At 41.4% G+C, this 25486-nt stretch overlaps 1 protein-coding gene across 1 annotated transcript in view; it reads left to right on the plus strand.

The window, feature by feature from the left end:
• LOC126418874 (uncharacterized) overlaps positions 1-24635 on the plus strand; it is a 69204-nt gene extending 44569 nt beyond the window's left edge. Inside the window, exon 10 of the mRNA XM_050085874.1 lies at positions 24359-24635. Coding sequence (XP_049941831.1) covers positions 24359-24502 — 144 coding nt within the window. The 3' untranslated portion in view covers positions 24503-24635. The remainder of the gene's footprint in view (positions 1-24358) is intronic.
• Positions 24636-25486: the final 851 nt, after the last annotated feature.

The raw sequence follows: 25486 nt of genomic DNA on the forward strand, positions 1-25486 counted from the left end.
GGGCTATGAATAAGGCTGACTGGGATTTGTTCTCCTCCACTGCCGCTTTTGAGCCTCTCTGTACTGATGACATTGATGCGGTGGTTCAATCTGTCACCACCGGCATCGTTACTGCCGCCGAATCTGCCATTCCCCGTTCTTCTGGGTCCGCTCGGCGGAAGGCTGTGCCTTGGTGGTCGCCTGAGATCGCTGAAGCGATTAAAGATCGCCGGCGGGCACTCCAGCGTCACAAGCGACATCCCTCCTTAGCCCACCTTATCGCCTTCAAACGGCTGCGTGCGCGGGCCCGCCTCCTTATCCGCCAAGGCAAGAAGGAGTGCTGGGAGCGGTATGTGTCCACCATTGGCCTCCATGTCACTCCCTCGCAGGTCTGGGCCAAGATTCGACGCGTCTACGGCTATCGGACCCCTGCCAGCGTCCCTGCGCTCTCACTGAATGGAGCCGTTTGTACCGACTCCGACGTCATTGCAAATCGCTTAGCAGAGCATTTTGCTATGAGTTCCGCTTCTGCGAATTACCCCCAGGCCTTCCGCTCCATTAAAGAGCGGCTGGAACGTCGGAGCCTTTCGTTTCGCAGCAACCACCCGGAATCTTACAATGCTCCATTCAGTGAGTGGGAATTTCGCAGTGCCCTAGCTGCTTGCCCTGATACAGCTCCTGGGCCAGATGGCATCCACTGTCAGATGCTGAAACACCTTTCAGTGGACTGCCGGCGGCGCCTTCTCGATCTTTACAACCGTCTTTGGGTCGAGGGGGAGTTTCCGTCGCAATGGCGGGAAGGCATTGTCATCCCCGTTTTGAAACCTGGGAAGACCCCTCTGGAGGTGGACAGCTACCGTCCCATTAGCCTCACCAACGTTCTTTGTAAGTTGCTTGAACGGATGGTGAGCCGGCGCTTGCATTGGGTACTGGAGTCTCGGGGCCTTCTGGCTCCATCTCAGGGTGGGTTCCGTAAAGGCCGCTCCGCCACCGACAATCTGGTGAGTCTGGAGTCGGCCATCCGTACTGCTTTTGCCCGCCGTCAGCACCTGGTCGCTGTCTTTTTCGACATGCGGAAGGCGTACGATACGACATGGCGTCATCACATTCTTTCTACGCTTCATGGATGGGGTCTTCGGGGTCCTCTGCCGATTTTTATCCGCAATTTTCTGTCGTGTCGTACCTTCCGCGTGCAAGTCGCGGCCTCGTATAGTTCCTCCCACGTCCAGGAGAACGGTGTGCCACAGGGCTCTGTCTTAAGTGTCTGTCTGTTTTTAATAGCCATTAACGGGCTTGCTGCGGCCGTGGGAAATTCTGTCTCTGCTTCCCTGTATGCTGACGACTTCTGCCTTTATTACAGCTCTACTGGCATTGCAGCTGTTGAACGTCAGCTACAGGGCGCTATCCGTAAGGCGCAGTCTTGGGCTGTAGCGCATGGGTTTCAGTTTTCGGCAGCCAAGACCTGCGTTATGCATTTCTGCCGGCGCCGAACAGTCTATCCTGAGCCGCGGCTTTATCTTGCCGACGAACTCCTTGCTGTGGTGGAGACCCACAGGTTTTTGGGGGTGGTTTTCGATGCCCGGTTGACTTGGCTGCCTCATATCCGGCAGCTCAAACAGACGTGTTGGCGGCATCTAACCGCTCTGAGATGCTTGAGCAACACCCGCTGGGGCGCCGACCGCTCTACACTGTTGCGGCTCTACCAGGCGTTAATCCAGTCCCGTCTGGATTATGGGAGCCTGGCTTATGGCTCAGCATCCCCATCTGCGTTACGGGTGCTGGACCCGATTCTCCACAGCGGGATACGCCTTGCCACTGGTGCTTTCCGCACCAGCCCTGTGGACAGCGTACTAGTGGAGGCAGGTGTACCTCCACTGCGGTTCCGACGCCAACGTTTGCTGGCCGCTTATGCTGCCCATGTTCTAAGCTCGCCCGGGCATCCAAACTATCGCCTCCTGTTCCCGCGATCGGTCGTCCGTATGCCAGAACGTCGGCCCCGGTCTGGTTGTACAATAGCGGTCCGCGTCAAAGAGCTTCTCTCTGGGCTCCAGGGTTTCGCTGTTCCACCTCCTTTCCGGGCTACTTTGCATACACCCCCATGGTGTGTTCGTCGCCCTAGCCTTCGGCTCGACTTGGCACAGGGCCCTAAGGGCTCAGTCCCTCCAGAGGCCTTCCGCCGCCGCTTTTATTCCATCCTGGCCACGTATCAGGGCTCTGGTGTTGTTTACACTGACGGTTCGATGGTTGCTGGTTGTGTCGGATATGCGCTCACTCTAGGGGACCTTTCCGAACAACGTTCCTTACCGGATGGCTGCAGCGTTTACACTGCTGAACTGGTCGCCATCTTTCGTGCCCTAGAGTATATCCGCTCCTGCTCAGGTGAGTCCTTCGTTATCTGTAGCGATTCCCTGAGCGGTTTACGAGCTCTCAACCAGTGTTTCCCTCGTTCTCGTTTGCTGATGGCTATCCACGAGTCTCTGCATACTCTCGCCTGTTGCGGCCGCTCTGTGGTCTTTGTGTGGACCCCCGGTCATGTCGATATCCCGGGTAACGAACATGTTGACCGCCTGGCGAAAGAGGCCACCAGTAAGCCATCTCTGGACGTTGGCCTCCCAGAGACTGATTTGCGGGCAGTCTTCCGCCGCAAAATCTTGGCGCTATGGGACGATGAATGGCGCGAACTGCCAATGCGCAATAAACTCCGTGCTGTGAAGGAGACGACGGCTGTGTGGCGGTCATCCCTGCGAGCCACTCGCAGGGACTCAGTAGTTCTTTGCCGGCTCCGCATTGGCCACTCCCGGCTGACACACAGTTATTTACTGCGCCGGGAGGACCCTCCTCTATGTCGCTGTGGGGCAGCTTTGACAGTGGCCCACATTTTGCTGGCCTGCCCCCTTTTAGCTGTGGTCAGGCAGACATTTGCGCTGCCTGCTACGCTCCCTGCCCTTTTAACAGACGACTCCACTATGGCTGACTTAGTTTTACGTTTTATTCGGGCAGGGGGATTTTATCATTTACTCTGAGTGTTTCTGTTTTATTTTATTGTTTTGTGTTGATTCTGGCCTTGGGCCTATGGTTTTACACTGATTTTTTAATGTGTTTCTAAGTGGTTGGCCTTTCCTTTTTTATGTCTATGGTCGGCCAACCACCGTCACACTCTGTGTGGTTTTAGTTTGTTTTGTCTTGTCTTTGTCTCAGTATCTCTTGTTCTGTATCGTCTGTGATCTCTTCTGTTCCTTGTTTTTATTCTCTGTGGGTGTTCTTTGTCTTTGGAAAAAGGGACCGATGACCATGGCAGTCTGGTCCCTTTAATCCCCCAAACCAACCAATAGACATACCACTGTTCTAGTGGAAGGAATGATGTGCATTGTCGATTTTTCATTAAAACTTTGGCAGAGAGTTATCGATGGAGAGATGTCACAAACATTTATGGTTCAAGGAGAGCTGCCTTTTCACTTTGTTACATTAGACATTGCTTTATCCCATATTGGTACTGCAAGCAGCCGTAATCAGGAGGAAACTACGACCATTATATTTCTCAAGAATAAGCAGCTTTACACTATTGTTTAATGACGATAGCACTCTGGGTGAAGTATTCCAAAGATGAAAATAGTCCCCCATTCAGATCTCCAGACAGGACTACATATGGAGATTTCATCAGAAAAACAAACATGGCACTCTGCATGTTGGAGGGTGAAATGTGAGAACCCTTAAGGGAACAGGTAGGTTAGACAATTTAAAAGGGAACTGGGTAATTTGAAGTTAGATATAGTCAGAATTAGTGGAATGAGTTGATGAGAAAAATAGAGTTTTTAGTTAAGTGAGTACATCTACATACATACTACACGGCTACTGCATGGTATGTGGTGAGGGTACCTCATACTGCTACTCATCATTTCCTTTCCACTTGCAGTTGCGGGCCTTACGTGAAATATACATTGGCAGCAGTTCTCCAAATTTTCTGAGTTGTGTTCCTTGGAAAGAGTGTAGTCTTCCCTCCAGGGATTCCCATTTGAATTGTTGAAGCATCTCCACAATACTTGTGTGTTGTTCAAACTTACCAGTAACAAATCTAGCATCCTGCTTCTGAGTTGCTCCGATGCCTTCTTTCAATCCCAGATGGTGGAGATTACACGCAATCTAGCAGTATTCAAGAATGCAGCACAATAGTGCTCAGTAGAAGGTCAACTTTTGTAGATGAGTTACACTTTCCTGACATTCTTCCACCAAATGAAAGTCAACTATTCACCTTCCCTATGCAGCCCTTACATGCTCATTCCATTTCATATCAGTTTGCAGTGTTATGCCTAGATATTGAAACAATGTGACCATGCCAAGCAGTACACTCCTGATGTTGAATCTGAACATTCCGGGATTGTTTTCCCTGCTCATCTGCATTAACTGACATTTTTCTACGTTTAGAGCTAGCTGTTATTCATCACACCAACTAGAAATTTTGGCTAAGGCATCTTGTATCCTTCTACAGTCACTTGACGCCTTCCTGTACACCACGGCATCATCAGCAAACAGCAACAGATTGCTGCTTACCCTGTTCATTAGGTCATTTCTGTATATAGACAACAATAGTGGGCCTGTCACACTTCGCTAGGGTACTCTTTACGATAACCTTGTCTCAGATTAATACTTGCCATTGAGGACAACATACCGGGTTTCATTATGTAAGTAGTCTTCTTCGAGACTCTGGCATATCTGGGAACCCATTTCTTATGCTCGTACCTTTGATAACTGCCTGCAGTGGGGCAGGATATTGTGTGAGAAAAGGGCAAGCTGTGTTTCACACGAGCGATGCTTTCTAAAACTGTGCTGACTTGTGGACAAAAGCTTTCCCACCTTAGGGGAATTTATTATATTGGAACTCAGATTATTTCAAGAATTCTACAGCAAACTGATATTAAGGATAGTGATCTGTAATTTTATTATGGGTCTGTTCTTTTGCCCTTTTTATACACAGGAGTCACGTGCACTTTTTTCCAGTTTCTTGGTCCATCGAGTGGGGCTAGAGATGCAAGATAAATGCAAGCTAAGAAGGGGCCAGTGCCGTAGAGTACTCTCATGAAACCTAACTTGGATTCTGCCCAGACCTGGTGACTTATTTGTTTTCAACTCTTTCAGTTGTTTCTCTACACCTATTACTATGCACTCCTTACAGAAGTCTGTGCAGTAGTCAAACAAAGGTATGTTTGTATGACTCTTATGTGTGAACGATTTCTTAAATGCAAAATTTAAAACTTCAGCTTTCCATTTGCTATCTACTCTTGCCACGTCAGACAGGTCAACTAGTGACTAAATAAAATCCTACACCAGCTTAGTGATTTAACATAGGACCAGAATTATCTCAGATTCTTGCCAAGATATTTTGCTAAGGTATGACGGTAATGTTGTTGTATGCTTTGCGCATCGATACTTTTTACAGACTTGTGAGTCTCTATTAACTATTGCTAGTCATCATTCACACCTTCTCTTTTGAACCAAGATTGCAACAGCCTTTGCTTCCACATTGTTTTTCTGAATGTACTTCTTAAATCACAGTGGGTTTTTCCGTTCTTAATCCATGTAGTCAACTCATAGTTCCGTAGAACAAACACATTTACAGTTCATTTAAACTTTGCCCATAATTTTTCTGTGTCCATCACACTGGAACTAAATGATGCTAATTCATTGTCCAAGTAAGATTCTTACAACATTGTATATGCTCTTTCCAGCAGAAATACTTTCCTACCCTTCTTGATTGGTTTATTAACTTTAGTAATCATCGTTTCTTTGAAATCCTCGTGAAGGTTTACCCCTCTCTCTTTACTTACACCATCAGTAAGGTCAGGCCCATTTGTATTTACAAGCTCTAAAATATTTTCATTGCATGTGTGCTGTCAAACTAGCTGCTCAAGACAGTTCTTGAAAAATATTTTCGAAAGGACTTCACAAGGCATTCTGTCCCTACCCCATGCAATGAATCTACACATGTTTCAGTCTATTCTTGTTAGGTCAAAATCACCTGTAAATAACATTGCATGATCTGGGTATTTCCACATGACTGACCATAGACTTTCTTTGAATAACTTCAAAACTGTCACAGTGGAATCGGATGGCTGGTAAAAACATCTAACAATTAACCTGATTTCACCTAGACCTGTTGTACACACCCAGATAACTTCACTGTCTTACTTAAATCCAGCCTCAACAGAGACAATATTTTTGTCAACTGCAGTGAACATTCCCCCTTGTATGGCATGTAACTTTTCGATATATGTTCCATGAGGCACTAAATATCTCGGAGTTTTCTATTTCAGGTTAGGTTTCACCCAGCTGTCGGTCCCAAGAATAGTTTGAGCTTGAGAAATTTCCCAGAAGGCTGTAAATTTGGAAACTTTGTTACAAATAAGAGAGGGGGGGGTTGAAAAGTTTCTAACCTAACAAATAAAGAATGACAGAAATTTCATAATACCAATTTATTTCAAGTAAAAAGTCTAAAATTTCAAGTCCAACCAAGCATCCACATCATCAATCACTGTATCATCATTGTCAAATCACCATCCTTTGAAGTCTCTTTTTAGGTTTGGGAAAAGGAAAAAGTCTGGTAGAGCCAAATCTGGAGAATATGGTGGATGATGTAACAGTTCAAACCTGCAGTAACACAGGGTTTCCAGTATTGTGAGGGCTTTGTGCGCCAGTGAGTTGCCCTGATGCAAAAGAACTCTGCGCGCCAACTTTCCACGCCTTTTTTTCTTTATCTCTTTTCTCAGATAGCACAGGAGGATGTAATAGTATGATGCATTGATAGTTACACCCTTTTGCAAGTAATCTGCCATAATTACCCCTTCTGCATCCCAGAAGACTGACACCATCACCTTATTGGCTGATTTCTGCACCCAGAGTTTTTTTGGGATAGGGGATGAAGTGGGTTTCCATTGTTGTGAATGTTGTTTGGTCTCAGGATCAAAAAGGGGAACCCACATTTCGTCCATTGTCATATACCTTGCAAGAAAGCCGTCTTCATCCACTTCAAATTGGCATAGGATTTCTTCACAACACTGCACACACTCCCGTCTTTGATCTGCACTCAAGTCTTTTGGGACCCACTGAGATGAAACTTTCCGCATTCCCACAATATCCACAATGTCATGAGCATGTCCATGAGAGATTCCAAATGTGGTTTTACTGTGCTGCAACATTGTTCGACGATCCTGCAAACTCGTATCATGAATTGCAGTCACTGTTTCATCAGTGGCAATGGTTACAGGCCTTCCGCTCCTTGGCACGTCTTCCACACTCATTCTTCCATGTTTGAAGTTGGACACCCAGTTTTCCACTGTTGCACAAGATGGAGTACTGTCCTTAAGTGTATTCCACATGTCCTCCACAATTTCCTTGGACGTCATTCCCTTCAAATGAAGATATTCAATCACAGGACGGTTCTTAATTCTTTCGATATTGGCCATTTTGCTCACACTATGGTATATAAAGCATCCTAGTGGTAAAACTAAATAAGCTGGAGCCACAAAATTTGACTTGCATGTCCACAAAGGGTCACCATAAAAGTAAATGGTGGTGTTTGTGTGAGACATCCCTGACCTATCAAGGGGAGTCCTACAACTTTCCACCCCATAATGCCATGCCCAGAAATCTGCAGCCAAGACTGTCATAGAGTTTACAGAGGCTTTGGGTGAGACCCTCCACTCGGCTCCAAACCAGAGGACCTTATCAACTCTGGGAACAATGCTCCAATTGCAAATTCTGCTTGAACCATACACATGAGGCCAACAGCCTTCTCCATTTCCACCAGCTACCCATAAGAACTGAAGATAGCCTCAGAATCCAGGCAACAGGCATCATAGGTACCAACATGAGTCTCAACTTTCGGACAACTGCACCCTGCATGCTCGATAGCTACAGGCAAGGCCTCATCCACACAGGATTATGCACACAAAATCAGTATGGGTAACACAAGAGTAGGAAAATACTAGATAAGAAACTAAGAATACGGGGGAACAATTAAAAACAGTGCAGTGAAGATACATTAAAGCCAATATTTACACACAAGAACAAAACTCACCAAATAGTATAAATATATGTGCCTGTATGCTCTGTAGATGGCAGAGAGATTGCAGAAATATATGACAATATAAAGGAAATTATCTAATATATTACTGGAGATGGAAATTTGTGATGAACTGCAATTTAATAGTAGGAAACAGAAGAGAATGAAAAATAGTAGCAGAATGTGAACTGAGAGGAAGAAATGAAAGAGGAAGCCTTCTGGTAAAATTTTACACAGAGCTTAATTTAATCTTTGCTAATACTTGGTTCAAGAATCATGGACAAAAGTTGTATACGTGGAAGAGGCCTGGTGGTACTGTACAGTTTCAGGTAGATTACAAACTGATAAGGGAGTGATTTTAAAACCATATTTTAAACTGCAAAACACATCCAAGAGCAGATGCGGACTCTGTGCATAATTTATTGTTTATGAGCTGGAAAAATTGCAGAAAGGCAGAAATTTGAGACCAGGATAAGAAAGGGGGGAAAAGTGTTGAAAGGTTCAGATCAACTGAAATGGGGAAAGGTAACACTGTAGAAGACAACTGGGTGAGTTTGACAGATGGAATAGTGAAATTAGCAAAGGAATGAAAGACAAGGCCCAATTCAAAACCCACGAATAACACTTGATAGTTTGAATTTAAAACAGAAGTTATATCTGGCATTCTCCGTGGAAGCATTATAGACCCTCTACTGTTTCTAATCTAGATAAATGATTTAGGAGTCAATCTGAGCAGCCTTCTTATATTATTTGTCGATGACAATGTCATAGAGGAGGTATTGAATAGAACTGGGGAGAAGAGGAGCTTGTGGCACAACTTGACTAGAAGAAGGGATCGGTTTGTGGGACATGTTCTGAGGCATCAAGGGATCACCAATTTAGTACTGGAGGGCAGCGTGGAGGGTAAAAATCGTAGAGGGAGACCAAGAGATGAATACACTAAGCAGATTCAGAAGGACTTAGGCTGCAGTAGGTACTGGGAGATGAAGAGGCTTGCACAGGATAGACTAGCATGGAGAGCTGCATCAAACCAGTCTCAGGACTGAAGACAACAACAACAACAACAACAACAACAACATGATGTCATTTATCATCCAGTAAAATCACTGGAAGATCAAAACCAATTGCAAGTTGATTTAGACATGATATCTGCATGGTGTGAAAAGTGGCGATTGTGCCAAAAAAATGAAAAGTGTGGTGTGCTAAAAGGAATCCGTTGAATTTCTGTTAAACAATAAATCACAGATATTTAAGGGCTGTCAATTCAACTAAATACCTAGAAATTATGAATAACTTAAATTTAAACAATTACATAGATAATGCTGTGAGAAAGACAAACCAAAGACTGCATTTTATTGGCAGAACACTTAGAAGATGTAACAGATCTGCTAAAGAGACTGTCTACACTACACTTGTCTGTCCTTTGCTCGAGTACTACTGTTCAGTACTGGAGCCTCACCAGATAGGACTGACAAGGACACTGAAACAGTTCAATGAAGGGCAGCTCATTTTGTATTATTGCAAAATAGGGGTGAGAGTGTCACAGATATGACATGCAAGTTAGGGTACAAGTCGTTAAAAATAATGTGTTTTTCTTTGCAGCAAGATCCTTTCACAGGATTTCAATCTTCAACGTTCTCCTCTGAATGTAAAAACTTTCTTTTGGTAGCCACCTACATAAGGAGAAATGATCATTCTAATAAAATAAGAGAAATTAGAGCTTGCATGGAAATATTTAAGTATTTGTTTTACCTGCACGCTGTTTGAGAGTCGAATGGTGGAGAAATAGAGTGACAGTTGTGTAGATGAATTAAGGGAAGGAGAAAATTTAAAAATATGCAGAAGGGAACACAGACATGACATGAAATTGATAGTAAGTGTAAAATAGCAGAGTGGTAATGCAAAACTATAAAAGTATGAATGGTTATGGGTAAGATACAAACTATATACAGGAAAATGAAAGAAACCTAAGGGGGGAAAACAGGAAGCTGTTTGAATATCAAGAGCCCAGACAGCAAACCAGTACTACGCAGAGAAGGAAAGGCTGAAACGTGTAAGGTATATGCAGAACAGCTGTATAAAAGAAACAATCATTAAGACTATATTATGGTATGGGAAGGGGGAGCAGATAAAGAGGAGAAGGAAGTTGTGATATCTTGAGAAAAATTTGACAGAACACTGAAAGACCTAAGTCAAAACAAGGCAACTGGGGTAGTTAACATTTCTTGAGAATTATTAATATCGTTGGTAGAAGCAACCATGACAGTACTATTCCACTTGGTATGGAAAAGGTGAAGTACACCCCAAGAAAAATGAATACTCCTAACTGAAAGTAGCAGGTGGTCTCACATGTGTATTTACTGAACAATGAGTTTAATAATACATGGTTGCAAATTATTAACACAAATTATTTACAAACCAATTGAAAGACTGGTAGAAACTAACGTTGAGCAAGATCAGTTTGGATTCTGGAGAAATGTAGGGATACTTCAAACAATATTGACCCTATGACTAACCTTAGAATATAGGTTGAAGGAATGCAAACCTGCATTCATACCATTTGTAGATGTAGGAAAAGCTTGTAACAATTTTCACACTCTTTGAAATTCTGAAGGTAATAGGGATAAAATACTGGGAGCAAAACATTATGTGCAACTTGTGCCAAAACCACACTGCAGTTATATGACTTCAAGAACATGAAAGAGAAGCAAAATGGCATTTCTTTGGATTCAAATGTTGGCATGCAGTCTGAACACACTTCAGCATGGTGTCAGATGGTTTAACATTGAACTCATAGAGGCCATCAGGAGTTATGGAGACAATCTTTTTCCAGCCAGCTTTGTCATCCTCAATTTGCCAATAGCCTGTCTGCAGTTACCTACTTGAGAAACATTTTGCTATTCTCTAGCAGTCTGGGGTGTCATCAATGCGCAGCAGTGGGTAGATAGCTGTTTTCATGACTCCTTTCAGATTGTCAGTAGTGAACACAAAAATGTCATGTGCCATCTTCCTTCACAAAGATTATAGGAGAGGACATAGGACTCTCTGAGTGTCCAGTGATGTCATCATGCAGCATCTTTTCTGCTTCCTCTCAGATTATCCATCATTCAGCCAGCAACACCCTATATGAACACTGGCTAATTGATGGATGATCCTCAGTTTTGATACAATGTTTTACCATGGGCTGCTTGGTCTGCCTCTTCTTACCTCTGGATTTCAAACAATCCAAAGATAAGTGCAGAAAGGCAACACACGCCACCATTGTTCCTTGGTCAGGCTGGATCCTATTGGCATTTAGATAATAGCATAGTTCAATTGATCATCTAGATTGATGACTGGAACTTGTCTCATTGTTGAAAGCAGGATAACAACATCTTTAATGGCAAATAACTGCTCAGAGCAATCTTTGTTATGTGTGCTTATTGGCGTAGCTTAGTCAAACTGGAGCTCTGATGTGCCATAGTCTGGTGTCTACAAGAAGTCCCATCCGAGAATAACATTATGACTACATTCTCCTAAAACGACAAATTCAGAGGGCTGTGTTCTCTCATTGATAGCTGTTCTTCCAATACATAGTCCTGTCAGCTGGATGTCTTTCCCATCTGCAACTGTCAGCACAATCACTTCTAGTTCATGGAACATAGTCTTCTTTTTCTGGCAATGATACACATTCTACATTACAGAAAAGGAAACCTCTCAGGTTGACTGGTGCCCAGAAAGGTTGGCCATTGATGGTGATGTCAGTGAGATTTCCTGACATGTTGGCAACTGTTGTGCATGGAGGAATTTCTTCTTTTGTGGTCTCACCTTCATAGATGATTGCCTCGCTTAGTTTTCCTGAACTGGGCAGCTAGGTGAGTAGCTGGTACCTCTCTACAGAGACAGAAACAGCTACAGTATGTTGGAAAGTGGCCTTGACCAGCGCACAGTGATAGGCTTCATCTCAGAGGTCAAATTTGTGCAGTTGACTGGCATGAGTAGAACTGTTGTGATAGTTGATGTCTGGCAGTGTAGTAGTCGTCAAGAATTCCTCTTCTTTTTCTACAGTACCATATAATGTGTCCATAGCATCCACAGTGGAAACCACCAGTATGTTGTCCACTGCCCCTCCAAATGTCTGTTCTGTGGCACGTTATACTTGGTGGAGGGATTGGTTGTATCTGCATTGGTAGGCAGCTGGGTTGTCATTTGATGGTTGCATCATAAGTCAGTCGGCCATGCCCATCCTTCCTGGTGTGTTACTGGAGCTTGAGATTTGTGCTCAAGATTGATACACTTCTCCTTTAACATTCTCTGACTTTCCTAGTGTGTGAACTCCACATTCATAGTTGCTATCTCTTGCGTATTTAGTTCAACAGTTCTGGCTACCATAAAATACTGTATCTCTTCTCCTAAAAACTGTTGTATGAGAGAGGCAAGATCATGGTAGTCTTCCACAACTGCCATAGGGACCATATTCAGAAGCTGGTCATACCTCTTTTGTCTGACTCTTTACTGTTGCATTTTGTCAGTGTGTTGGTACCATGGGATGAATTCTGCTGTTGTTGGGATGACATTTACTAGGAGAACTTGATACATGTCTTCTGTTTCTCCTTAGGTGTGAGATTTTGTCATCTTCTGACTTATTTGAATCACTAAGTGGCATAGGGCCAAAACATTCCGTATGCGTGACTGTGTTGTTTCCCTGTGATGTTGGGCCCTGTTCTTCAGTTGTTCTTCCATTAAGATGACCTGCTCTGCTGATTTCCACCAAACAATTCTCTCTCTCTCTCTCTCTCTCTCTCTCTCTCTCTCTCTCTCTCTCTCTCTCTCTCTCTCTCTCAAATATGTGGCAGTTATTGAGCATCTTTACATTGTTCTCATACCATTGCTGGACTGTGCCATCCATGTAAGAGTTCACTCATGTCAGGCACATCATGTCTCCCATTTGGTGTATCTGACTACTCGGTTGAATACTTTCAGCCATTTTGCCATTCCCGGCCAGCATCTCCTGAAAACACTGATGGATGCCCGATGTGCAGCTGGTTTATTGCTGGTTTGGAGACCTTTCTCTCTTGAATATACCAAAAGGCAAAGGTCCCAGGTTCAAGTCCCAGTCTAGCATGTAATTTTAATCTGCCTGGAAGTTTCAAATGAGTTCACACTCTGCTGCAGAATGAAAATTCATTCTGGATGTACTGCTTGTGTTCAGATTGCTAACCATATATGTGACGGCTTCTACATTGCCTAATTGGAGCCACAGTGATGTTGATTTTCAAGTACCTGGGATCTCCACCAAACAGAGCCATGGTGTAACCAGAATCAAATCCAAAGTGCTTACCTTATTCGAACACTACTTTCCCCCAAAACTTACCAAGGTTAGAGCAAAGTCTACAAAGAAGCCGTGGATTACTCGAGGAATAGGGGTATCTTGTAAAACAAAAAGAAAACTGTATCTGTCATTCCGAAACATTTCCAATGTTGATGCTATAGCACATTATAAGAAATACTGAAAAATATTAAAGACTGTAATATGGATGTCAAAGCAAATATATTACAAGGAAAAGATAGTCATATAAGATAACAAAATAAAGACAATATGGGATATAGTGAAGGAGGAGGCTGGTGGAACCAGACATGAAGAGGAACAAATAGCATTAAGAATAAATGATACATTGGTGACAGATGTGTATAGTGTTGCAGAACTTTTTAACAAACATTTTATAACTGTTACTGAAAAGATGGGGTTGTCAGGTTCGGTAGATGCCACTATGGATTACCTTAGACCAGACATTTCAAGTAATTTCCATAATATGAATTTGACCCTCACTACCCCAACAGAAATAATGTCCATCATAAAATCTTTAAAATCAAAAACATCTAGTGGGTATGATGAAATATCAACAAAGTTAATTAAAGAATGTGATTCTGAGCTAAGTAACATATTAAGCTATCTGTGTAACCAGTCGTTTATCAGTGGAATATTTCCTGAATGGCTGAAATATGCTGAAGTTAAGCCACTGTTTAGGAAGGGAGATAAAGAAATAGCATCAAATTTCCGTCCAATTTCACTGTTGCCAGCATTCTCAAAAAATTTCAAAAAAGTAATGTACAGTCGTCTTTATAACCATCTTATCTCAAATAACATACTGTCAAAGTCACAGTTTGGATTTCTAAAAGGTTCTGATATTGAGAAGGCTATCTACACTTACAGTGAAAATGTGCTTAATTCATTAGACAAAAAATTGCAGGCAACTGGTATATTTTGTGATCTGTCAAAGGCATTTGACTGTGTAAATCACAATATCCTTTTAAGTAAACTAGAATATTATAGTGTAACAGGAAATGCTGCAAAATGGTTCAAATCTTATATCTCTGACAGGAAACAAAGGGTGTTATTAGGAAAGAGACATGTATCAAGCTATCAGGCATCATACAACTGGGAACTAATTACATGTGGGGGTCCCACAAGGTTCCATTTTGGGGCCCTTACTTTTTCTTGTGTATATCAATGATCTTTCATCAGTAACATTACCAGATGACAAGTTTGTTTTGTTTGCCGATGATACAAACATTGCAATAAATAGCCAATCAAGTGTAGTCTTAGAAAGATCAGCCAATAAAATATTTGTGGACATTAATCACTGGTTCCTAGCCAATTCTTTGTCACTAAACTTTGAAAAAACACACTACATGCAGTTCAGAACTTGTAAGGGGTGTCCCAAGAGTATATGTCTAACATACGATGACAAGAAGATAGAAGAAGTGGACAGTGTTAAATTCTTGGGATTACAGCTTGATAATAAATTCAACTGGGAGGAGCACACCACAGAACTGCTGAAGCGTCTTAACAAATCTCTGTTTGCAATGCGAATTTTGTCAGACATAGGGGATATAAAAATGAAAAAGCTGGCATACTATGCTTACTTTCATTCCATAATGTCATATGGGATTATTTTTTGGGGTAATTCATCAAGCCAAGCTAAAGTTTTCCAGGCACAAAAACGTGCAGTAAGAGTTATATGTGGTGTGAACTCAAGAACATCCTGCAGAAGCCTGTTTAGGGAACTAGGGATACTAACTACTGCTTCCCAATATATTTATTCCTTAGTGAAATTTGTCATTAAAAATATATCACTTTTTCAAACCAACAGCTCAATTCATGGAATCAATACTAGAAATAAGAATAATCTTCACAAGGATTTAAAAGTCACTTAATCTTGTACAAAAAGGTGTGCATTATTCAGGAACACACGTTTTCTATAACTTGCCAGCAGCCATAAAAAGCTTAACAACCAATGAAATTCAGTTTAAGAGAAGCCTAAAGGATTTTGTGGGGGCCAACTCCATCTACTCCATTGATGAATTTCTTAGTAAAACGAACTGATTTGTATATAAGTACAACATAACTTCTGCACAATTTCAGTGCAGTAATGTGTTCATTGAAAATAAGCAAAGAGAGCTCCACTCCAAGTTTAAACGCAGCCAAAACCTCTCAGACAAACAGAAGCTAAACGATGTCAAAGTTAGCGTAAAGAGGGCTATGCATGAAGCGTTCATTGAATTCGAAAGTAAAATTCTATGTACCGACTTGACAGAAAATCCTAGGAAGTTCTGGTCTTACGTTAAATCAGTAAGTGGCTCGAAACAGCATATCCAGACACTACGGGATGATGATGGCATTGAAACAGAGGATGACACGCGTAAAGCTGAAATACTAAACACCTTTTTCCAAAGCTGTTTCACAGAGGAAGACCGCACTGCAGTTCCTTCTCTAAATCCTCGCACAAACGAAAAAATGGCTGACATCGAAATAAGTGTCCAAGGAATAGAAAAGCAACTGGAATCACTCAATAGAGGAAAGTCCACTGGACCTGACGGGATACCAATTCGATTCTACACAGAGTACGCGAAAGAACTTGCCCCCCTTCTAACAGCCGTGTACCGCAAGTCTCTAGAGGAACGGAGGGTTCCAAATGATTGGAAAAGAGCACAGATAGTCCCAGTCTTCAAGAAGGGTCGTCGAGCAGATGCGCAAAACTATAGACCTATATCTCTTACGTCGATCTCTTGTAGAATTTTAGAACATGTTTTTTGCTCGCGTATCATGTCATTTCTGGAAACCCAGAATCTACTATGTAGGAATCAACATGGATTCCGGAAACAGCGATCGTGTGAGACCCAACTCGCCTTATTTGTTCATGAGACCCAGAAAATATTAGATACAGGCTCCCAGGTAGATGCTATTTTTCTTGACTTCCGGAAGGCGTTCGATACAGTTCCGCACTGTCGCCTGATAAACAAAGTAAGAGCCTACGGAATATCAGACCAGCTGTGTGGCTGGATTGAAGAGTTTTTAGCAAACAGAACACAGCATGTTGTTATCAATGGAGAGACGTCTACAGACGTTAAAGTAACCTCTGGCGTGCCACAGGGGAGTGTTATGGGACCATTGCTTTTCACAATATATATAAATGACTTAGTAGATAGTGTCGGAAGTTCCATGCGGCTTTTCGCGGATGATGCTGTAGTATACAGAGAAGTTGCTGCATTAGAAAATTGTAGCGAAATACAGGAAGATCTGCAGCGGATAGGCACTTGGTGCAGGGAGTGGCAACTGACCCTTAACATAGACAAATGTAATGTATTGCGAATACATAGAAAGAAGGATCCTTTATTGTATGATTATATGATAGCGGAACAAACACTGGTAGCAGTTACTTCTGTAAAATATCTGGGAGTAAGCGTACGGAACGATTTGAAGTGGAATGATCATATAAAACTAATTGTTGGTAAGGCGGGTACCAGGTTGAGATTCATTGGGAGAGTGCTTAGAAAATGTAGTCCATCAACAAAGGAGGTGGCTTACAAAACACTCGTTCGACCTATACTTGAGTATTGCTCATCAGTGTGGGATCCGTACCAGGTCGGGTTGACGGAGGAGATAGAGAAGATCCAAAGAAGAGCGGCGCGTTTCGTCACTGGGTTATTTGGTAACCGTGATAGCGTTACGGAGATGTTTAATAAACTCAAGTGGCAGACTCTGCAAGAGAGGCGCTCTGCATCGCGGTGTAGCTTGCTCGCCAGGTTTCGAGAGGGTGCGTTTCTGGATGAGGTATCGAATATATTGCTTCCCCCTACTTATACTTCCCGAGGAGATCACGAATGTAAAATTAGAGAGATTAGAGCGCGCACGGAGGCTTTCAGACAGTCGTTCTTCCCGCGAACCATACGCGACTGGAACAGGAAAGGGAGGTAATGACAGTGGCACGTAAAGTGCCCTCCGCCACACACCGTTGGGTGGCTTGCGGAGTATCAATGTAGATGTAGATGTAGATGTAGAAGTATTACAGTAGTTGTATTAAATGTTTATTACCTTATAAATAAATAAAAAACTTTTTTTGTTTTAAATTCAGTGCATTAGTATTTGTAAAATGACTCTTAGTGTTCATTAAAAAATGACGATCATTCCACTTGGGTCCTGTGCAATGGTACATTAGCTTATTTGTTTTAGTTGGAAATATTTGTCATGTATTGTTGTTTTTCTGAGATGTTCCACATCCTGGAGGACCTCCTCACTACAGATCAATTGGAATGAAAGTAAATCTAATCTAATCTAATCTAAAACACAAGAATGTGAAGAACAAGACAAGCTACCACTGCCTAACAAGAGTAGTCACATGTGGCTAAGTATAAATGACAGCAGGCATTCTATAGTATATGTGATTTTTTTCCAAACATGTATGTAAAAAGCACATCAAAGTTATCTGCATGTCCTGTAAAGAGGACAACAAAGAATGAACATTTTATGCCATGTGATGTGTAAAATATTATGCCTCTGTCTTTAGAAGGTTACCTAAACTTCAAGTTCAAAAATCAGGCACTTGGGAATAAAAGACGATCAAAATAACACTGAAATCATTTTTATCCTTTAGAAGGGAAGAAAAAGTATGTTTTAAAAAATTATCTTATGGAGTGATGAATTACGTATTGTGTTCTTTGTGTTTTATGTTTGGGTCAGATAGACCCAAAGTGAGAGTTCGTGTATTAAAATATGTGAATACTTGATGCTTAAGGGAGGTTTAAGACAGTGTGTCACAATAAATAAATGAATCTGATATAATCTAAACAAACCAATTTATTTTATGGCATATAATATACAAATATAACCACAATAAAATTTAACAAATTTGCACATGTATATGTCTACTGTACAAGGACTCAATTACAGAAGCTGCAGAATTCTGCAATTTTTTATTAACCTATACAAATTTTAAAAAATTATTTGCAGTTTGAATCAAAATTTATTTCAATCATAACCTCTGACTCAGTCAGCTCTACCCTGATGCTGTTTCTCTGTTTAGTCCATTTATTGTCCATAAGAGAAAAAGCTCTTTCTGTGAGAGCATGTGATCCTGCGGCTATTGGTACAAAGCCTCTCATTTTACTGTGCTGTAGCACATCAATTTCTTTGTGTTTTAAAATTTTAATCCTACTTTCTTCTGTACCTGTTTTCTCCATATTCACAGCTGCTGATCGGTATGAGGAGAGCACTTCCAAAGTTTGCCAATGCTGGACAAGAAACAAATGACATTCCCATTCTCATGACCCCTCAAAACGCGTAGAGATGTCATTCTTTCGCCACTTCTCACATTCCATTGAGCCAGACAACTTCTTTCTCCAAAAACACAAACAGAAAAAAGACTGTATGTAGACGATAATATCGATTATTATTCTAAAACTTTTCGAGATCTGTCAATCGGGGAAATTGAACTATCGATAGTACTTCATGGGATTAATCTTTATAACAGTGATCACTGACAAAATATATGGGAGAAACAGTCAGTCAGTAAGCGAGTCTGCAGGTTTATTTAAAAAAAAAAAAGAGAGAGAGAGAGAGAGAGAGAGAGAGAGAGAGAGAGAGAGAGAGAGAGAGAGGCTATAATGCAGGAGATCCTGGGAAATACAGGAGAGTTGATCACCCGACTAAAATCAGACTAAATGTATGTAGTACATCTGTAATGTTTATTTCTCATATAAGATGACAGATGTGACTTAAAAAGCTAAAAAGAGAATATGAACTGAAAATTTTAATTTGAGCTCTGCAAAGGCTCGTGGCAGAAAATTACCTTTATTATGCAATATTGTAGTTGGACATGTTAAAAACATGGCAAGTTTAGCTGTTTTATGGCAATTATCGTATCTTTCCTTATGGGCATGTTGATGAATACAAAGACAGTCATTAACTGATCTGCCTCATGCTAAATATCAGACGGACATTTTAAAAAAGTAAAATATAGGGACGTCACTGTGAGAATAAAGTTGGAAAATAATTCAGGGTTGCCACAAGTTCTGGAAATCAGGGAACTTCAAATGTGTCAGAGAAATTTAGAAAAAAAAAAAAAAAAAAAAAAAATCTCGTTTTTGTCTCAGTAGATGAAATATTTCGTTTACTGAGATGTCATGCATTCTTGATGGCTGGGTGCAGGTGAGTATGTGTGCTGCTTTCCTACTCCCTCATTCTTACTGCTTTTCCCCTTTCTACCACTCACCTCAGCTTGCAGTCAGTGCTGCCACCACTGTTGCCACCTAGCTGAGCAGCTGCTGATCAGAGGCAGGGAGGCATGAGCAGTGGGTTGTTTCAATCTGATTCTCAGAGACAGTTGATGCAGTGGCTGGAGATGGCAGTCATGTGTGCATGAGATGTGTGTGAGTGATTGTGTAAATATGTGTGTGCTCTCATTTTCTGGCAACCTCTTTGCCTTTACACATGTTTACCTGTGTCTGTATATGTATGGATGTGTGTGTGTGTGTGTGTGTGTGTGTGTGTGTGTATGTGTGTGTGTCATTTTCTGGCAACCTCTTTGCCTTTACATGTGTTTACCTGTGTCTGTATATGTATGGATGTGTGTGTGTGTGTGTGTGTGTGTGTGTGTGTGTGTGTGTGTGTGTGTGTGTGTGTGTGTGTGTGTACCTGTCATTTTTTCCCCCTAAGGTAAGTCTTTCCGCTCCCAGGATTGGAATGACTCTTTACACTCTCCCTTAAAACCCACATCCTTTCGTCTTTCCCTCTCCTTCCCTCTTTCTTGATGAAGCAACCTTGGGTTGCGAAAGCTTGAAATTTGTGTGTGTGTTTGTGTGTTTTTTATTGTGTCTATCTACCAGTGCTTTCTTGTTTGGTAAGTCACAGCATCTTTGTTTTTTTTATATATATTTTTCCCACGTGGAATGTTTCCTTCTATTATATTCATATATATACACTGTGTGATAAATAAGTGAAGCGCTCAGTAGACATGGTCAAATGTCAATGTAACTTCATACACATACACACCATCAGTGGGTATGTAAATGATTAGTCCCAATTCTCTGACAGGTACAATGGCCACAAGAGTGCATGAGTGCTGTTCATGTTTAGTGTTGGTATCGGGTGTGCTAAAGCGCATGAGGAAGATGAACAATCTAATAGTCATGATTTTTTTTTTTAGATTAGGTTCCTCCCCATGGGAAACAAACTGTGGGCCTGAAAAATTACCAGTTCATGTCACTGATGTGGTTGTGCCAACTGTAAAAATTGTTAGTTCGTCTAAACAGGTCATTTCAAAGGATTTAAATATGCTTAATCTCATGTTAGTAAATTGTCAAAGTGTCTGTAGCAAGATTCCCGAGTTACTCTCCGAAATAAACAGTAGCAATGCCAATGTTGTATTAGGTACCGAAAGCTGGTTGAAACCAGGCATAAAAAGCAGTGACATTTTAAACTCTGGTTGGACAAGGTTTAGGAAGGATAGGACTGATGCTATGGGAGGTGGTGTGTTCATTGCAGTTAAAAGCTGTTTAAACACAGTTGAGATCGATACTGGGTCAGACTGTGAAATAGTCTGGATAAAGCTGTCAATCAGACAAGGATTGACCATTGTATTAGGCTGTTTTTATAGACTGCCAGCATCCGCAACAAATGTCGCAGAACGCTTCAGGGAAAGTCTTGAGTACATAGGAAATAAATATCCAAATTATCCGTTAGTTATAGGTGAAGACTTTAACTGGCATCCATTGACTGGGAAAATTACATGTTTATCACAGGGGGCAGAAGCAAAGATTTGTGTGAGGTTATTCTAGGAGCACTCTCAACATACAACCTTGAGCAATTGGATAGAAAACCAACTCGAGATAGGAACACATTAGATATCTTTGCAACAATCAGACCCGATCTTTTTGAGGAAGTTAATCTAGGAGAAGGTATTAGCGACCATAATGTCATTGTGGCTTCTATGTCAGTGGAAGTTGCAAAATAACCAAAGAAACAGCATTAAGTGTCATTAATGAATATCTTCGTAGTCAGCTCCAAGCATCCACCGTGGGAACAAAGACATTGAGCATCTTTGGTCGGAGTTTAAAGGTATTGTCCATCATGTGCTAGAGAAGTATGTGCCTAGCAAAAGTATAGGGGGGGGGGGGGGGGGGGGGGAGGATCCACCTTGGTACAACAAACATATTAGGAAGTTGCTGAGAAAGCAGAGAATTTTGCACAGTCATTTTAAACGTAGTCACTGCCCCGCTGACAAACAGAAATTATGCAAAATGAAAGCAGCTGTCAGAAGGAAAATGAGAGATTCTTTTAACGAATTTGAAAGCAATATTTTATATGCAGATTCTAAAAATAACCGCAAAAAATTTTGGTTGTATGTAAAATCTACGAACGCTACAAATAATTCCATACCTTCTATTGTTGACAGTACGGATAATGTAACTGATGATGATAAACAGAAGGCCAAAATTCAAAACCTAGCTTTCAAAAACTTGTTTACGGCAGAGGACTGCAGCACCATTCCCCCTTTCAATTCTCGAGCAAACGCAAGGATGGATGTCATAGTGTTTAGTGTATCTGCAATTGTAAAACATTTAAGATCCTTAGACACCAGGAAGGCATCTGGCCCTGACAGTATCCCCATAAGATTATATGTTGACTATGCTACAAATATAGCACCATTCTTATCCATCATCTATCAGAGACCATTGGAACAGCAGAAAGTTTCACAGGACTGGAAGGAGGCCCAGGTCATAGCAATCTATAAAAAGGGTAGAAAATGGGATGCACAAAATTACTTGCCAATTTCACTGACATCAATTTGTTGTAGAATCATGGAACATATTTTGTGTTCAGACATAATGACCTTTCTAGACTCTGAGAAGCTCATCTGCAGAAACCAGCATGGTTTTAGGAAACAGCATTCATGCGAGACACAGCTGGCCCTCTTTGTACATGATATACAACAGGCTCTAGATACCGGCTCCCAGGTTTATGCCATATTTCTTGACTTTCGAAAGACTGTCGACTCAGTTCTGCACTGTCGCTTGCTCCAAAAAGTGCACGCTTACGGTCTATCCAATGACATATGCGGTTGGATAGAAAGTTTTCTAACAATCCTGAACGGGGTGACTTCAACAGAAACAAGCAGTCAGTGTGGTCCTTATATCTCTTCTCTCTCCAGTTAGTCATTCTGTCTGTCATCTGTGCCCGTCATCTCTCTCCTGCTGACACATTGCTCTGTCCTAGATTCACAACCTAGAAACCGTGCTCGTGGCACCTCTGCTGTTGCTCTGCCTGTCCTCGAAGTCAGTTCATTGTGAGGTATCTCTTGCTTCTTCTTAATCAGACTAACTGCGGGTCCTCAGGACTTACTAAGGACAAAGCTGCTATCATGATTGATCAGCGGTTACCTTAATTGAATTATGATAAAATTCTTTAATGGTGTAGTTCCAGAAGTTAGTAATGCATTCTGAGTCATTCCGATAGGCATTGTTCCAGGACTGTTTCTAGGGTCTTGCAATCTGATGTGTTGTTGGTGTTCTCAGCAACAATCTTCAACAATAAGTACCATCTGACCTATATAAATCTTGCCACGTTGGCAGGGTATGCTATACACCCCAGATTTACATAGTTTGAAGTTGTCTTTGACACTACCAAGTGCTGTTTGTGTTTTAGCTGGTGGGCATAAGACCATCTTCACGTGGTGTTTCAGGATAGTACATCCTATCTTTCCAGGTATGCACTACAAAAAGAATAAATGCATTGGCCACACCCTCCTTATGAAAGAGACAAGTTGAATGATACCTCGTACATCTCAGTTTCATACACAAGAACATCAATTTTAGCATGGAAGTCAAAGTGGATGGAGTGCTCTGCTTTCCGAATGCAACCTATATGTACTTGTGGACAGCTGCCATCACCCATTGCAGAGGAATGATATGCTCAAAACATTGGTATGTAGGGCTTGCACCCTCTCTAACAGTGAAAGTCTCCACCAAGAACTTAAACATCAGAGAATGGTGTTTCAGCAGAACGGCTACAAGGAGTGGCAAATTCAGAGAGTCTATGTCCTACACCCACTATATGGCAGGCAGAAACAGAAGAGGACCCTTGGAAGGAGATGCCCAGTGCATTTATTCCTTTTTTTGGGCATTAATTGCAAATATAATGTGAGTTCTCTGAGAACATTAAGTGAAGACACTCTTCTGCCCACCAGTTAAAACACAGGCACTGCTTGGTTATGTCAAAAAAAGACCTAGGACTACAGTCATACTCAAATTTTGACAGTCATCTAACTTATGGGATTGTGTCATTAAAGAATCTACTGGAATCTGATTAAGAGAAGTGCTGGTCAATTGTAATTGCAGCTACATCCTTAGTAAGGCCTGGAACCCAAAATTAGTGTGGTTATAAAAAGGAAGGAGATACTCCAAAATAAATTGATTTCTGGGACAGGTGGAGGAATAGCAGTGGTGCCAGCACCACATGTACATTGGCGTGGATGTAGGATACAACAGTGTATATTGGTGGGAGGAATGGTGCAGAAGATTCTCAGCAGGGACAGGAGATACAACAGCAGATCTGAGTAAAGGGGCTGGCCCCAAGTGGTCAGATAATTAGCACACCTGAAGACGGCAGTGTGGTCACTTGCCAAAATATTGTACCTGTTGGACATTGACAGCTGATCTTTCAGCCGTGAACTATTTCATCATGAAGTGTGCCAGGATAAGCCGAAGAGTCAGCTGCTAGAATTTTTTTACAGTGTGGCTATAACTAAACAAGCCCACCTGTGTATCTGCATGTGCTATTGTCATACACGTGAATTTACCATGATTTTTTTATTTCGGTGTTTTTTACATATTCATAATGTAATTACAATTAGTGTCTGCAGTACAAACATGGCTGTTGCACATGCTGAGAGATTTAGTTTTCAGTTAATGAAATACACAAAGTTTTTGTAGCAGAGTGGACTGAAACTGAAAATGTAAAAAAGAGAGAGGTAGCACCATGGGTTGCATTTTGGTGTTTTGTTATAGGTTCTACAAAGTGGGTGTACAGGTGCAAGAAACTCCTTACGTGCTGCACTCTCTCTGCACTTGGATGCTGCTGGTGATGGTGATTGTAATTCCAGTGGTAATGGAAACAGCTGCTGTTCAACACAGAAATCCAAGTTTCAGTGAATGATGTTGGTACTGTTAATTAGTCATATGACTCTGTGTCCAGCACATGTAGATGACCATTTTGTAACTGTGTCAAGCTGGATTCGAAAGATTTTTTATATGTGGAGAGAGAAAAGAAATATCAGTGACATGCCATATTATTTAAGATTAAGGTATGAGAAAGAACTCGAATAAACTCGCAGCAGGATTTTTGTTATTCATGTCTCACATCCAGCATGTTCATAGCTTCAGTGCTGATATTTCTGGTATTTCAATTGTGATCTCAGTACTAGCACACAGGTGACCAAGGTGAAAACAGTGCTGCTACCGATTTAAGCCAGAAGCTAAGACAGTACCCTAATAGTATTTCACACAATGATGACCATGAGTTTAATGTCTTAATGTGTATATTTCTGGCACATTTCTCATTTCACGTGACCAGGTTATTGTTTCATAAATTACTTACACAGTGTATGTACTTCACAAACTAATTTATTCTTCATTTGCAGAATATGTTTCATGACCATACTGCATAAGAGAAACCTATAATGGTGGTACAAAGGAAATAATAGAGGCTTACATCAAGAATCAAAAGTGTTAGCAATTTTTTTCATAAAGAGAAGTGTAATAGTCACAACAGTGCTGTTTGACTTCATTTCTGGTATACTTTTCGCACATTCATGTTTCTTCATATTTTTAACAGAACAGAAGGGAGACAGCATTTTAATGAATATTTTTATCAGTTGCATTTCATGAAACATATTACAGCATCATGTATATTACAACTCTATATCGTTATTTTTTCCTCTGCATTATTTGTAGTTTACCAGAACCAAGTTATTTGTGTAGTTATTATTTTATTGGCATCTTCAACATTTCTCTGGCAAAAATTATTGAATTCAGCCTCTTTGCTTGTATTACATCCTATTCCTTCTCACTTTCCTACTACTTGTTCCCCTTGTTTACCTTTTTCCACATCATCTGCAAGTGAGCAGATAAAAAAAA

This window comes from Schistocerca serialis, chromosome 9, assembly GCF_023864345.2.
Source record: "Schistocerca serialis cubense isolate TAMUIC-IGC-003099 chromosome 9, iqSchSeri2.2, whole genome shotgun sequence".
Taxonomy (NCBI): Eukaryota; Metazoa; Arthropoda; class Insecta; order Orthoptera; family Acrididae; genus Schistocerca; species Schistocerca serialis.